The 15,711-nt window shown below is 42.8% G+C and overlaps 2 protein-coding genes across 13 annotated transcripts in view; both read right to left on the bottom strand.

Annotated features, from left to right (window-relative positions):
- Nucleotides 1-15,711, bottom strand: part of C3H8orf76 (chromosome 3 C8orf76 homolog) — a 50,022-nt gene that overhangs the window by 32,742 nt on the left and 1,569 nt on the right. For all 12 annotated transcript variants that reach the window (XR_012446403.1, XR_012446402.1, XR_012446405.1 and 9 more), the window contains exons 2-5: nt 15,010-15,105; nt 14,188-14,331; nt 9,423-9,871; nt 5,196-5,328 (exon numbers count right to left, since the gene is read on the bottom strand). Coding sequence is in view for 1 of the 12 variants with exons in the window: in XM_020156496.2 (XP_020012085.2) it covers nt 5,196-5,328; nt 9,423-9,871; nt 14,188-14,331; nt 15,010-15,105 (822 nt within the window). In the remaining 11 variants the exon portion in view is untranslated. The remainder of the gene's footprint in view (nt 1-5,195; nt 5,329-9,422; nt 9,872-14,187; nt 14,332-15,009; nt 15,106-15,711) is intronic.
- The window catches only part of Zhx1 (zinc fingers and homeoboxes 1), a 31,509-nt gene continuing 29,984 nt past the window's right edge, over nt 14,187-15,711 (bottom strand). Inside the window, exons 4-5 of the transcript XR_012446398.1 lie at nt 15,010-15,105; nt 14,187-14,331 (exon numbers count right to left, since the gene is read on the bottom strand). The gene's annotated coding sequence lies outside the window, so the exon portion shown is untranslated. The remainder of the gene's footprint in view (nt 14,332-15,009; nt 15,106-15,711) is intronic.

The raw sequence follows: 15,711 nt of genomic DNA on the forward strand, positions 1-15,711 counted from the left end.
AGGAGGAGGAATACGGTGGGAATATTATGTACTCATGTATGAAAATTGAAAAATGAGACCTGTTGAAACTATTCTAAGAAAGGGGAAGGGAGTTAAAGGAGAATGATGGAAAGGTGGAGCGAGCTTTTTCTCGCTCCCTTGTTATTACTGAACCTAACTGGGGCTAACTGGGGGTGAGTGGAGATGCAGAAAAGACAGGATAGACAGACAGACAGAAAGTGGGATCAGGTGTGATGGGTTCTTAGGTGGGACACACAACCCTCATTGCTTCTTTTCTGTATTATTCTCTTCTCTTCACTCTGCTTCTTTTCTCTATCTTTATTCTTTAAGGCCTTACTCCTTTACAGTTCTTTAAAACCTTGCTTCTAAAAGTCTTTCCTTAAAACCTTGCATAAAAATCTCTTTCCTTAGACTCGCTCTTTAGCTTTTTTTTAGCATAATCTCTCTTAAAGTCTTTGCCCCCAGACTTGTACTGTCCCATGTTCTCGTTAGCTTTTCTTTAAGTCTTGGCCCTCAGGCTTGCTAGCAATCCCCCTTTAGCAATTCTTTCCCCTTCAGTAATCCTCCCTTCAATTCATTTTCCCCCTTCAGCAATCTTCCTCCAGCACTTTCCCTTCAGCAATTCTTTTCCCTTCCAAAGCCTCCCACATCAAAAAGCCTCCCTTCATCCAAAAGCCCAAAACCAAAAGCCTCAGGACACCTTCAGCAAGAGTCTTTTATATCCGGTGGTAAACAAGGTGGAGCAGTGGTTCTTGGGGAGGGGCATGGCATTGTAGCAAGAGAAACCTGCGCTCCTGCTTCTCTGAACATAAACAACTCAGGAGAAGCAGCTGTTCTGCATTTCCCTCTTCTGTGGCTGGGGGCTGTGCCAATCTCAGCCTACAGATAAACATCTTAGGAAAAGCAACTGAGCTGCATCTCGCCTTGCTTATGTCCAGTTCTCATAGGCTTCTCATAATCCACTCTCCACAGAGGGGGTGAATTAAACAAAGATACATTGTAAGCATTTTTTGAAAATGTCACAATGTACCCCCAGTATAATGACAATAATATAATAAAATTTTTTTAAATGAAAAAATAAAAATAAAAAAGAAACTACTAATGCCAGGCATGGAGGTGCACACTGGTAATCCCAGAACTCAGGCAGAGGCGAGACCATCACATCAAGGCCAGCCTGGGCTACACAGTGAGACTTCTCTAGCCCCTACCCTCCCTCAAAAAGAAGTTACTTGGGAGGTTGATGCAGGAGAATCAAAAGTTCAAGGTCAGCCTGAGCAACACAGGGGAACACATTTAAACTAAATACATACCTACATAGAATGACAGTAATATTTAAACAAAAAATTCCAAAAAGAGGGATAGGCAAGTAAAATATTCACAGGTATCAAAAACTCTGCCAAGCACTATTCACAATAGCCAACTTACGGAAACAGCCAAGATGCCCCACTACAGACCAATGGATTAAGAAAATTCATTTATATGGATTTTGTATAAATGATATTTATGCACAATGGAATTTTACTCAGACATGAAGAATGAAATCTTATCATTTGCAAGTAAATGGATGGAACTGAAGAACATCATTCTAAGGCAAGGTTAGCCAGGCTCAGAAGACCAAAAATCGTATGTTCTCCCTCATCTAGGGCAAATGCAGCAATGTGGTTGGACTTGGGTCACACGCTAAGGGGAGAGCACATACAGGAGGTTTGGGGATAGGTAGGAAACCCAAAACATGAGTGTCTGATGTCCCCACTTCAGAGGAACTAAAACAGTAACCTTAAAGCGACAGAGGTAAACATGGGAAGGGGATCAGGAACTAGTGAAAAGGTCAGGTAGAGGTGAATCAACTTGGGTTGTAACGCATTTGTACGTGGAAGCAATGCTAGGAATCTCTCTGTATAGCTATCCTTAAGTCAGCTAGCAAAAACGCTTTGTCTTTCTTATTATTGCTTATGTTTTCTCTTCAACAAAATTAGAGATAAGGGCAGAACAGGTTCTGCCTGGAAGCGAGGGAGGGTGGGGGGCAAAGAAGGGGGAGGGGGCAGGGGGGAGAAATGACCCAAACAATGTATGCACATGTGAATAATGAATAAAAAATTAAAAAAAAAACTCTGCCAAAACATTTCATATATAAAAATTTAAAACTTCATGTTAAAAAACGCTTATACTTAAGAAAATATTGTAACATATACAAGGAAAGTAAGTTTAATATGAAGAGTACTCTAAAAATTACTAAGAAAGCAGAAATTAATCAAGAAAAAACATGACTAGACATTTCACTAAATACAAATGGTCAATAACGTGAAAAAAATGATTCATCTTCATGGTAATCAAAGAAATAAACATTAATACTAAAAATATAATTTTAACCTACCAAACTGAAAATTATATAAGAAATAATACTAATTATTAGTAATTATAATTAGTATTCAACTTAGTAAATTGCTATTTTATAGGTGAAAAAAGTGAACAAATTTCTTTTTTCTTTTTTTTTTTTGAGACAGGGATTCTGTAGCCCACATTAGCCTGAAATTTACAATCCTCCTGACTTTGGTGCCCAAGTGTGCACTGCCATGCCTGGCAGACAATTTCAAATGGTTGAATCTATTATCTAAGGTTGTGGTAGGAAAACCAGTGCTCTCATATCCTGCTGGAGGATTGTAAAGTGAACCAATTTTCATTTGTTTGGTGGCACTGGGGTTTGAACTCAGGATCTTCTAGACAGGTGCTCTACCACTTGAGCCACCCTGCTAGCCTTTTTTTTGTGTTGCATATTTTTGAGATAAGGTCTCATTTTTTCTTTTTTGCCTGGGCTGGCCTCAGACCATGATCCTCCTGATCTCTGTGTCCCAAGCAGCTAGAATTACAGACGTGAGTCAGTGACACCCAGCTTGAATCAATTTTCTGAATGGCAATTTGGAAATGTACTTCAAATCTTTAAAGTATTCAAGGATTTGAGCCCAATGAGTCTATTTTTAATAAACTAAAAAGTATAAATGTATACATTGATTTTTTTGTAGGACTTACTAAAACAGGTACTAAATATCTGTTAAATGTTCAACAAAGGGGAATAATAAATTACAGTTCATACAAAAATTGGACTGCTATCTAGCCATTAAAAATTGTTGGTGCAAAGTGTCTGTTTGAGATAACAAACAAATTTTGGCAATATAGTGGTGATGGTGGGACAATACTGTAAATATACTTATGGCCAATAAAAATTTCTTAAGAAGGCAAATCTTAAAAAAAAAGAGGGAAAGAGAACTGTTACTGAAGAAAAGAGATACAAGACACAAAAGAACCAACTACAGTATGTGGACCTTATTTGGATCCTAACTTAAATAAACAACTGTAAACAGAAAAAAACCCTATGTAATCAGAGAATATTCAAGGGTATAGGATCGTACTCATCTCACAAGTAAAATGCAGGGAGTAAACATGAATCTTTAATGGCAGTGGGGTTTACCTAGGGCCTCACTCTTTCAAGTGGTAGAACAGCTGCCTAGCAAGCATAAGGCTCTGACTGCAAACCCCAGTACTGGCCAACCCCCCAAGGCACAGTTCTTGCTTATAAGGAACCCAACAAAAGAGGAGACAGATTCTTGTACCATTTTGGGGCTTGTTATGGCTTGGATCTTAAATGTCCTGAAAGGTCATGTGGTAAAGGCTTGGTTGCCTGTAATACTACTAGAAGGCAGAACAACCTTTGAGAACTGGGGCCTGATGGAAGGGAGGTCACTTGGGGGTGTGCCTTGAAGGAGCCATTGAGACCCCAGCCCCCTTACCTCTCTCCTTCTGCTTCCCTGCCACCATAAGGGAGCAGCTGTGCTCTATCCTGTGCACAGCTGTACACCATGATGTTCTCTCCTCACTGGGGCCCAAAACAATGGTGTCCAGTGACCATCAAGTGAAACCTCTGAAATCACGAGCCAAAATAAAGCTTTCCTTTTTATAAGTTAACTATCTCAGGTGTTTTGTCACAGTAATGGAAAGCTAACACAGGGTTCACAGGACCATCTACCAAGCAATTGCTTTATCTGAGCTCAGGCAGGAAAGGAGTATCGCTTGAGCCCAGGAGTACAAGACCAGCCCTGACAACACAGCAAGAGAAAAACGGTCAGGGACAAAGACAGAGAAGGGAAGGGAAAAACAAAGGATGAAATACAGGAGAAAACCAGAATAATGTAGGCTCTCCAAAATAAAAGGAAGAAGGCTTTAAAAGGCTTTTGACAATTACAAATGGCACAGGAAGATAAAGGAAAACGAAGACTAAGGAAAGGATGAAAAGGCAACCTTACCTTACACAGGGGCCTATGTATGTCTGTGGGCCCAAGGAAGAGGCCCATGGAGGGCAAAAGTTGAAGACTAGGCAAACAGCCTGATTCCAGAACAGAAAGAAGGCTGAAAATGAGATGGCTTAACTGTGGGAAGGAAGCAAAGCCTACTCCTGGAAAGACTGACATAAGGCTGTATGTGCAGTCATTCCAATGGCAAGCATCTGAGCTGTGACACTAAGCGCAGACTGAAAGGAAGTAGCGTGAAGAGCTGAAACATAAACAATTTCCCAGGGCCATCCTAAGAAAGGTCAATATAGAGCAGCTGCTCCGACAGCATCAAGCCCTGAGTTCAAACCCCAGTCCCGCCAAAAAAAGGGTCAACAATATGCTTTACAAAAAGCCAACTTAAAAATGCTAAAAAAAGTTTTCAAAAAATGGCATTTACATTTCTCTGCAACCATCAAAGCAGATAGGATGGAGCAGAAAAGAAAGGGACTTGCAGCTGGCCCACCTATAAGACCAGCTCTGCCACTGAAAAGCAGTCATGACCTCTAAGCCTCAGTTCATTGTAATGATGAATGGAGAAAAAAGTATACAAAACTGCCACAGGAATACGGCACTGCCCATTAGCTTACAGTTCAGCACTGAAACAAACAAACCAGGCGCTTAGCACACTCAAGCAGGCGTGCTAACTGGCTGCTAAGCACAAGAGATACAACCCCTGTGTCTACCACCCCACAGGGGAAAGATGAGGAAGGGGCCATTTTGGTGGCTGTTAGTGATCAAAAGGCACAAAAAGGAGGAAGACAAGGGTCTTTCCACCCATGAAATTTGACCCAGGTTTTAGAAAACAGTATTAGAGCCAGGCAAAATATCTATGATGACTTGTTTCATACAAACCCAAGGGGACACACTTACCTCAGTGACCAACAGCAAAGTGTCTTCTTTGAAGCTGAATTCTTTCATTTTATCTTTGATTTCCTGCTGAGTCTTTAAGTTCTTCTCCAAAGCAAATGATGTTTGCTGAGGTTGGGTGAGCTGAAGCAAAAGCCTGAAAAACCAAAAAGCTCCAATGTGCAGCTCCACTCCAGGTCAGCTGCAAAGATGAGCTCCTTACAGAACCAGGTAGCCAGTGGGCTGTGAGTCCACCAAGACTGGAGAAGGCCTGCCCCCACTACAACTACCACTGACATCCCTATGGCTCCTTACTCTGAATAAACTGGCCCTTGCCATAGAGACTCGGCCATCTGCTCTAACATTAACAGACTGAAACTTCTCAAAGAAAGAGTTAGGGAGCAACAGCTCAAAAGAGCTTCCTGTGGAAAGCAGGTGCCAAAAGCAAAAATAATGTCGTGAGAAAAACAAGCTTCCAGTCAGACTCCTGCCACACGGGTGTGCTGGGTATGTCCTCTGATGCCAGTGTTCGATGACACTTCCTTCCCAGTCCACACAGCAACTGGATTGCAAGAACTACTCAGATTCAATACCAACACAGGGCCAAGCCTTTGATGACCTCTGACCACTTTGCAATTGCCTCTCTACCAGCATCCCCATTGCAGTCCTAACCTGGTCACCACGCTTATTCTCCCCTCCTCCTCACGTCTTCATGAAAGTGCAGATCTTCCCACTTCTCTCTGGCCTCAATGGGCCCTATGTCTTGCCAGAAGCAATCATTATATACACCGAGAAATGTGCACACACAGCTCCGGGTGCTGAGGTTGTGGGGAGCCATCTTGTTCCATGACAGGAGAGGCAGCGTGTGAGTAATTCAGACAGTGACAAATGCCCTGAAAGAATCCACGGCAGGGAGGCTGCAGCACCTCCTTCACCCAGGGAAGCACAGGAAGGCTTTCCAGAGACACCCTCAAGTTAGGACCTACGTGACAAGGGGCCAGAGGCAGAAAATGTGAGGGACGGCCTGGCCAGGGAAAGGAGGTCTAACACATGAACCAGCTTGATGTGTGGGAAAATCAAAAAGCTCATCACTGTGGCCAGAGCACAGGCAGGGGAGGGAAAAACTACAGAAAATGAGGTAAAAAGCAGGGCCAACCCAAATAAGCCCTGGTCAGCCATGGAAAGACATGTTGCTACGGTCTGGATGTCCCTCAAAACTCATGTTAATCCAGCTGCCAGTATGATGGGACAGCGTGATCAGAGTGACCAGCCTAGGGGGTGGGGAACTGGAGGGGGTGATCTAACCAATGGATAGTGTAAGGAAGGCTATACAGAATTGTCACAAATCCCGGTACAATGAATATATGCTAATACAAATAATAAAAAGAAAAAGAGCGAGCAGCCTGAATGGATTAATGCTGCTATCTTGACAGTGGGCTCCTGATAAAAAGGACGGGTTCCTCCACTTTCCTCTCTCTTGCCATGTGATATCCTCCACCATGATTTGGCACAGCAAGAAGGCCCTCGCCAGAGGCTACATCCAGAGCTGTGGACATCAACTTCTTTCCTTGGTAATAGACCCAGTCCGTGGTATTCTGCTGCAGTAGCAGCAAAGAGATGAAGACAGATGTGGAATCAACTCAAGTGTGATAGGAGGCCACTGCGTGTTATAAAGGAGCAGGGCCCAGTGCTGTCCTTGTAGATCCTTCCCTGTCCACATGCCTGGCCGGCCTCAGGGAGCTTTCACATTTGTGCCCCCTTTCCACACTCACTTTCCTTCCTTTCACGCTGTAAGTGACTTGAAAACATGGTTTGTATTTCTCCTTCCACTTCATGTTCATTCATTCCTCAACCTTCAACACTCTGCAGTGGGCTTTGCCACTGCATCCCTCTATTGAAACTGCCTTCTCAACGGTCATAAACAACCTCCTCATTTTCAAACTCTCTTCTGAACTGACCACCCGATCTCTCTCTACCACCTGACTGCTGATGTCCTTCCTGACACTTTTGAACCTCTAGCTCCCTCCTTCTGAGCTCGACTCCCATTTCCCAATGAAGAGCTCTGGCTGCATGTCCTCCAAGCACCTGACTCTCAGGCATCAAGCCCAAGTCATTCCTTTCATTCCAAATATGCCCTGCTCATCCTTCTGGATACCCCATCCAGTGAAAGATATGACCATCCACCTGACACCCACGACAGACTCTTGGAGTCTTCAGTGTCTTTCCTTATCCCTGTTCCCATCTGTCCACGATTCAGCTGGTACCCTGTCCTGTCTGTTTCACTGCAGGGACACCCTTTTCTTCTTTTTTTACTACCACTGCCCCATCCTAGGTCAGACCCATCACTGTTCACCAATATCCCACCTCCTCCTCACTAGGGTTCCTAGCTCCAAATGCCTTCTTCTAGCCTATACCTCCAGCCACCAGATCTACCTATCTGAATCACAGCTCTGATCAGACCAATATGCAGAGCCTTCAAATAGTCTTCAGGCCCTCAGCACAAGGGCCAAACCCTTTAAGATGACACCTAAGCCAATGTGTTAGTGCATGCCTGTGATCCCAGCATTCAGGAGGATGAGGCAGAAGCATCACAAGTTCAAGGCCATCCTGGGCTACACAGCAAGTTCCAGCCCAATTTAGACTACACAGTGAGGCCTTATCTCAACAAAATAAAACAAATAACACCTAATATCTGTACTTATAATAAAAACAAAAACAATGAAAATACTAATAGCTAACATTTACCAAATGTCTATTATATACCATGCAATACAATAAGTACTTTAGATAGCCTATTTCTACAACCCACAAAATAGGCATTTTCCCAGTCTTCCCTCTGACCATAGGAAGAATCCAGAGCTTAAAACATACATAACTTGGGCAAGGTCACACAGCTGGTCAGTGGAACAGTCTAGGTGCATTTGCTCAACATCAGCAGTTCTTCAAAATCAGATCTGACTCCAACGTCTACCTCCTGCTTCTACTGCCCTCTGGCATCATGGTCTACAGCTCCACCACAACGCTGCTCTTGCCACCAGACTATGTGGCTTCTACACCAGCTCCTCTGCTCTTTGGGCCATGCTTTCTTTCTCTCTACATTACATGCTTGTCCTACCTGGAGAATATTACACGGAGTGAACAAGACAACCTGGAAGGACTGTGTCCAGCCCTGGTCCAATACAGCATAGCTGTACCATTTGGGGAAGGATTTTAATAGCTTCCTAGGCCATAAAGTGAGATCTTGGCATGTATGGCAGAGAATCATAGGATTAAAAATGAAATAACATATGCAAAGCCCTTCGTACTTAGTGGTCAGCTGACAGGCATTCCTCCCTAGAACATTCAGCTGCAGCGCATCCCCAGTAAAGGCTTCTTCTCCTGCCACACCAATGGCTCCTTACAGTGGACCCCATGAAGTTCTGCTCACACGACAATCTATTACTTAGAAGCTGTTCCAGGCACTGGCCAAAGGTGTACTCTTCCAGTCCAATGCATGTGGGAAGAAAGAGACTGGTTTTTTGTTTTTGTTTTTTTTTAACCATTTTTGTGGTCCGAGCACAAAGTACTTGGCACTAGTAATTCTAAAAAAAAATGACAGTCAACATGAAATAAACATCTGCTAAGTAAATTTCAGAATTTACCAAAGAGATGCCACTTCTTGATTGAGTCTCACTGTTAATATGTCTTGGATTGTCCAGGTTAAAAATAATCTCTATGTTCCCATAAGCGTTTCTGTTTCTTCTCTTCAAATTATAGAACTGGTCAAGTGAAATCTTTATGCCTTATAAATCTTTGTACCCCCTAAATCTTTATACCTTAAGGATCCAAAGCACTTGGAGTCCCTAGAGGCAAACTATGGGAATTCTCTATGGAATTAATTAAGCACTGTACATTCAGATTATCAGCAATGTAAACACACAAGCAGATTTTCTTCAGATTTCTGTGGAATATATGAGTAAGAAATGCTTTCTTTAAAACAGCTCTTCTCTTTTCAATGTTTGATAGTTAATTTTCCCAACTTTTTAGTGTTTTCTAATTTAAACAATTCCATCTTGAGCACCGATAAAATTTGTGTTCTTGAACAGATGGAATAATGTTTCTAAGTCTCGCATACAGAAATGACACATGTTCAAAGGGTCCCAGCTAGATCATAGGAAAGTTCAAAAACACACACCAAGCCCTGGCTTACAACTTTCTGAAGGTTAAAAATGAGCTCATTCCCAAGTGCTGCCATAGGCACTCTTGGCTTACCTGGCTCGGATCAAGCAGGCACATGCTTTCATCTGAGTCTCTGCCCACACTGCTTCTCTCCTTTCTGCTATACAGTTTGGAATATCTGTAAGAGCTTTTTCAGCTTGCTGGCTGCCTGCTTCCATGGAAAACACCAAGCTCTCAGGCAAGGTTTCAGGGAAACACAAAAGATGGTCTTTTCTTGAGTGTGGAAAGGAAGATTTGATAGTTTTGTCATGTGAGGTGAAACTGCTCTGTCTCTGAGATGACGCAAATGAGGCTGAAAGAGTTGGCCCCAGACTCAGGTAAGCCTCTGCCAATTTGCCCCAGCTCCAAGGATTAAAAGGATGCAAAGAAATCAGTTTTTGCAGGCAGAAAATTGTTTTCTCCAAGTTCTGCAAACTTGAGCAAATAGCAAACTGGAGGTAGAGCACTGTGGTTAAATGGTCTGTATTGGTTGCTTTATTTTCCTGAGGAGGAAAAAAAAGATAAAAAACCTTAAGCTGCAAAACATTTTCCATATAAAAATAAGGATGCCTAAAAACCCATTACATATGTTATAAATCAGAAGTATCTTTCAGTAGCTACACAAGTCAAATGAACTAATGCTTCATCAGATTTCATGTCTGAAGCCACACACCTAGAGAAATATATATTACCTACCAGAACAGTCACAGCCATTACCGAACATCCTAACGTCACAATGAAACAGCAGTCCAAAGCTGGTGCCAGTGGCTCACACCTGTACTCCTTGTTACTCAGGAGGCAGAGATCAGGAGGATCATGGTTCAAAGCCAGCCTGGGCAGATAGTTTGCAAGACCCTACCTCGAACAAATTCATCACAAAAAAGGGCTGATGGAGTGGCTCAAGGTGTAGGCTCTGAGTTCAAACCCCAGTACCAGTACCACAAAAGAGGAAAAAAAAAAAAACGGCAGTCCATGTGGCCTGACAAAGTTCAGCAGCAAAAATATAATTGTCAGTTTATTTTCCATTTTATCACAAACTTTACAGTCTTCAGCCACATATCTGAAAAGACCCCAACCAATTTGCTTAAGACCCTGGCCTAATGGTTCCACTTCAACACTGGAGGTTTTTGAAAAGCCCAGAAGGTAATCTCCTCGAGGATCTGAGCAAGCTCCATCTGCATGTGATGTGGCTTAGGATCTCGCCCAGGACAGGCCCGCACTCTCGACACTTCACAGTACACCATAACGGAATCCAAATGCCTTCCCAGCCAACTATTTCTGGCTAGAGGTTACTTGGTTTCCTTCTAATCAGAAAACTCTTTTCAAGGCTCCTTAACCAAAGCCACCAGCTCTTGCCTAGCCTTGGCAAGAGGCTACAGCAAAGGCCTTCTGGGATAAGAATAACAGGCTTGTTTTTTCTAAGTTAAAGTCTGCAGCGAGCAGATGGCAGAGTAAAATTACCTTCGAGCTGACGTGAAGTCTAAGGTAAGCCTGGCCAGCAAGTGTCCAAATCAACCAAGCATGAAACAGGAACCAAATTACCCAGCATGCATCCCAAAGACACTGGTAGACCAGGAAAGTGAAAGCCCAGATCGAGTAAGAAGGCATGAAATGAAGCCCCACACAACTTATCTGCTGATACCGTTCCTCCCAAAGACAGAGTGAACCTTGTTTTATTATTACTGTTTCGTGTCGGTCCTTCCCAACAGACCACTAAGGTCTGTGATAGCCTTATTCAGTGCTGAATTCTTGTATAGAGCACAGCTCCTCAGCCACCACAGATGTTAATGAGTAATGAATTTTCTGAAGTGGAATCATGTCTTTTATTTCTGATAAGAAAAGTAACATGTTTAGACTGCATCTATAACAAAAGCTACCCCTCTTCCGCAGCTAGTGTACAATGTTTTATATTGTTCAAAACCATTTTTGCATTGAGAAAGCAAGTGTGTGCTGGAGTGGAGGCTGTGACACAGATGCTAGAGTTTTGAATGCATGGATAATAAACTCCTCTTTGGAAATTAAATGTGTTGACTTGAGTTTGAGGGACTTATCCACAATACTGCAACTCTTGCAGTGAGATGAGAATAATGGTGACAGTGACCATATACTGAGTGTTTACCTTATGCCTGGCGCTACTCTAATTGTTTTACTCATTTAAGTTTTGGGACAATCTTTTAAAAATTGACTTTTTTTTTTTTTTTTTTGAGACAGGGTCTCATTAGGCAGCCCAGGTTGGCAGTGAACTCAAGATTCTCCTGCCTCAGCCTCTCAAGTACTGGGATTATAAGTATATACCACCATGCCCAGCTAGAGTGGAGTATTATCCTGTTTTAGAGAGGGTAACAGAGAGATTAGATAACTTGCCTGAGGTCACACAGCAGTAAGCAGCAAAACTATATCAGGTATACTAGACCTACAGACTTGCTGTCTGTTTTGCTCAACATTACATACTAACCTGGTCCTCTACAAGATGCAAGAGGACAACAGTCACTTTTTTTTTTTTTTTTTTTTTTTTTTGAGACATGCTCTTAATGAGCATGACAATATTCCCTTTATTAAGCATATCAAATCTCTTGGTACTCTGGGGAGCCTGTATTCCTGACACATCTTGTTCGTCACCCTGGTTCTTCACACACTTCAGTAATTGGCTGAGGGCTGATGAGCACAGGCATCGATTTGCAGCACTCAGCCAACTCCTAGAAAACCAGGCAGAGACATAGACGCCTTTAAGTTGAAAGTGGCACGCCAGAATGTTAAGGTCTGATGGGGTACAGATGAAGTAGCAAAAGTATCGGACAACAGTCACTGACACAAAAAATAGACATGGGCCAGAGCTAACAAAAGGAGGTCTTCAAATGGGGAAGAAATTTTAAAAACAAAACACAGACGAGTTATCAGGGAATAAGAAAACCTTGCAGATAGGCAGAGCCCATGGAACCCACAGAAAGGGGTAGCCCATTGCCCACTTTCCGTACCTCTAGCCCTCCCCAATAGGGAGCCTGGAAGGCCAGTGAACAATTCTGGGAGTTCTAACATGGCACCAAAGTCCTCTTACTGCCTTTCCCTGACAGTAAGCACCCTGAGCTATGGAGACCTGACATCTGTTGACTGACAGCAGACCCTTCTCTAAGCCTCAGAAACAGATGTAACCAGAGAACCACAGAAAACCCATCCAGCACTGCCTTCTATAACAAGGCAGTGAGGACAGAGTTCAAGAGTGCCATGTGAGATGGAGCTGACGGGACAGCGAGCACTGATGTCCAGAAAAAGTACTGAGGGGGCCCAAACTGCTAACAACCTGCAGACCAGGGAGGCTGGAAATGAGCACGATTAAGTCCCAAGTTCACAGCTCAGGCCAAGGCTGCCTGAGAAAGACCATCTACCTTTCAGATTAAGAATCAGCCCACAACTAGAGAAGGGGAAAGAAAGAACAGAGCTCAGCTGTTTTCCAATTCTTAAGACAATTCCCATTAGTTTCCTTGTGGCAGAAGGCCTGGGCTAGCAAAGGCCAGGGCTTCCTCTCAGCTAATGAGATGCAGGAGGATGGCTTATTTGCATGTGCAGCATGACCACTGGTCAGCCACACCCAGGGGCTCATGCTCAGTGTCACACAGCATCACTGGCTACCTGTGAGGAAGAAAATGCTCATTCTCACTGGAGCTGACTAAACTTACACAGATTATCAATAGAAATTAAGTCATAACGGCTTTAGCCTAAAATCAAAAACAAAAAGAATCCAGGACTACAGAGAACTGTCTTTCCTTATACCTTAAAAAATTATGTAAATTCTATTTAAAAATAAAAGGACTATCAAGCATGGCTTGGTACAAGTATATAGACACATTTTTATAACTTTTTCTGCTTACAGAGGTAATATACAGTTCATCATGGAAATTTTGGAAAATAAAGCCTAAAAAACCTAAAAAAGAAAGAGCTCACTTATAATCCTTCTGCCTTGATTATTTATTCCTGACAAGAGTTAAACCTCTGCAAATACCATTTCCAGGCAATAAAGGACAAATATTACAAGAAAACAATCATGTCTACAGTTCCAAGCCATTCTTCCTAGTAAAGTTCTTACATTACTTTTTGTTTGTTTGTTTGTTTGGTGGTGGTGTTAGAATCAACTAAAGTTAGGCCTTTTCTGTCAAAGGAGTTAATGTAGAACTATCACAGTGTAGCTGTCAGCTAACCTCCCCGAATTGCTGCCTGCATGCTTTGTGAAACGTTGCTTGACCCTGCAAGGTTTTTGCAGTCAAACAAAGAGCTATTTATTGCCAGATGTCCTAATCTCAAACTGCTTGCTTAAAGATGAATCTTACCTGAATGAATTTTCTTGTTCTCCCTGCTTCAAGGTCCTGCTTTCCCCATGTGCCCCTTTTCTAAGTAACCAATCTCAAAGACTGTGAACCTGAACCCATCCATCAAGGTCAGGGGCAGAGAGAGAGAAAAACTGAGCTAACTCCATGCTCAGTGTGCTCTGCCTATCAGACTATGGTCTGTGGCTACACACTTCTGCAGAAGTAAAACTTTTCTTTTTGCCTTGCTGAGTGACTCCCGCATGTTTCTTTGATCACTGTTTGGGGATGGCATTTCTAACAGTGGTACTGGGATTTGAATTCAGGGCCTCACCCATGGTAGGTAGGTGCTCTACCACTTGAGCCACTCGACCAGCAGTTCTTATACTACTGATCATCTTCTTCTGCTTATCAAAACCCACCAATTTTGCTATTAGCAAGAAATTTGTTTTTAGAGAATAAACTATCCAACTGTCCTTGTTCTAGGAAAGTATGTGAAAACCAGCAATGGAACCACTCACCAAGCTCGTAGCAATCTCCAGTGCTTCCACATGCCTTCCCAGGTGAGCCAGACAACGAGCCTGGCCTTCTTGGACATCTCTTCTCATAGCAAAATTGCTAGATGACAATTTTTCAGAGATACTGGAGTACTCCTGCAGAGCTTTCTGGCAATTATTTGTTAAAAGAAGACAAGGGGATAAAAGTGGAAAGGATTCAGGATAGGGATGATTTTTACCAAGTGGAAGTTACAATGTACTTGACCCTATGGACTAAGGGAGACCGAGTATTTCAGCCAGTACTATTTTTCTCAAAGTCAGCAAGAGAATGGCTGGGGATAGAATGACTACTACCATGGAACGATCACGGTGTGGGAACCACAGCATTCTGGAGCCAGACAGACCAGGCTTTGAATCCTGGTCTCTGCTCCCTTGCTATCTGACCTTTTCGTCAACATTTGCATGACATGAAATGAGATACACAGGTGAAGCAACCTGGTACCTGGTTGTTTGTTCTTCTCTTTTTTTACACATTTTGGGGTACCTTGCCCCTGAACACTAAGAGATGCCTGTGCTGGAGGCTCACCCATAATGAGGGGATACAGAACCTGGGGAAAAAGACCTACAGGGGCTGCCAAAGGATTCTTTTGTTGAAGTTACAGGAAACGAAACAAATGATATAGAGCCATCTAGAGAGGACAGAAACCTGGGAGTCAAAGATTACAAACACACATCACAGATTAAATCCATCTTCACAAACAACACACTCATAACTTAGTATAGTGTTATTTGCACATTCTATGACTGATAAAACAAGAGCCTCAAGTATCACATGTTGAATCCTACCTGATAATCCCGTCGTCTGTAGGCCAGATCCCCTTTGAATTTCTTGATAGTCAGAACTTCCGCATCTTCGCCGATCTCTGTTTCTTCATAAAACCACTAGAGATCACGGAAACAATGTGTTAAAGAGAGTGAAGCTGAGCTTTTCCTCCTTATACTCTGAAGCAATTTCCCATAACACAACCGCTTCAACCTCAAAAAAGACACACTCTTCAGGATAAGACTCAGGGGAAAGCACTGTAAAGAGAATGACAACTTTTTGTTTTTGGTTTTTTGAGACAAGATCTCACTAAGTACCCCAGCCCGGCCTCAAACTTACAGTGCTCCTGCTTTAACCTCCTGGGTGATGGAATCACAGGCGTGAGCCACCACCACTCGCTACTAAAGAATGACAATTTTAGTGATGCCTGTTTTTATTAAAATTATCACAAGTAGTCAGGCACTGGTGGCTCACACCGTAAATCCTAGCTACTTGGGAAGCTGAGATCTGGACAATTAAGGTTCAAGGTGAGCTTGGGCAAACAGTTTGCGGGACCCGCCCCCATCTCCAAAATAACCAGAGCAAAATGGTCTGGAAGTGTGGCTCAAGTGGTAGAGCGCCTGCTCTGCAAGTACAAAGCCCTGCACTCAAACCCAAGTCTTACCAAAGGGGGAAAAAAATCACAAGTAACAAACACACTGATAATATGATCATTTTCTTAAAAA

Source organism: Castor canadensis, chromosome 3, assembly GCF_047511655.1.
Source record: "Castor canadensis chromosome 3, mCasCan1.hap1v2, whole genome shotgun sequence".
NCBI classification, from domain to species: domain Eukaryota; kingdom Metazoa; phylum Chordata; class Mammalia; order Rodentia; family Castoridae; genus Castor; species Castor canadensis.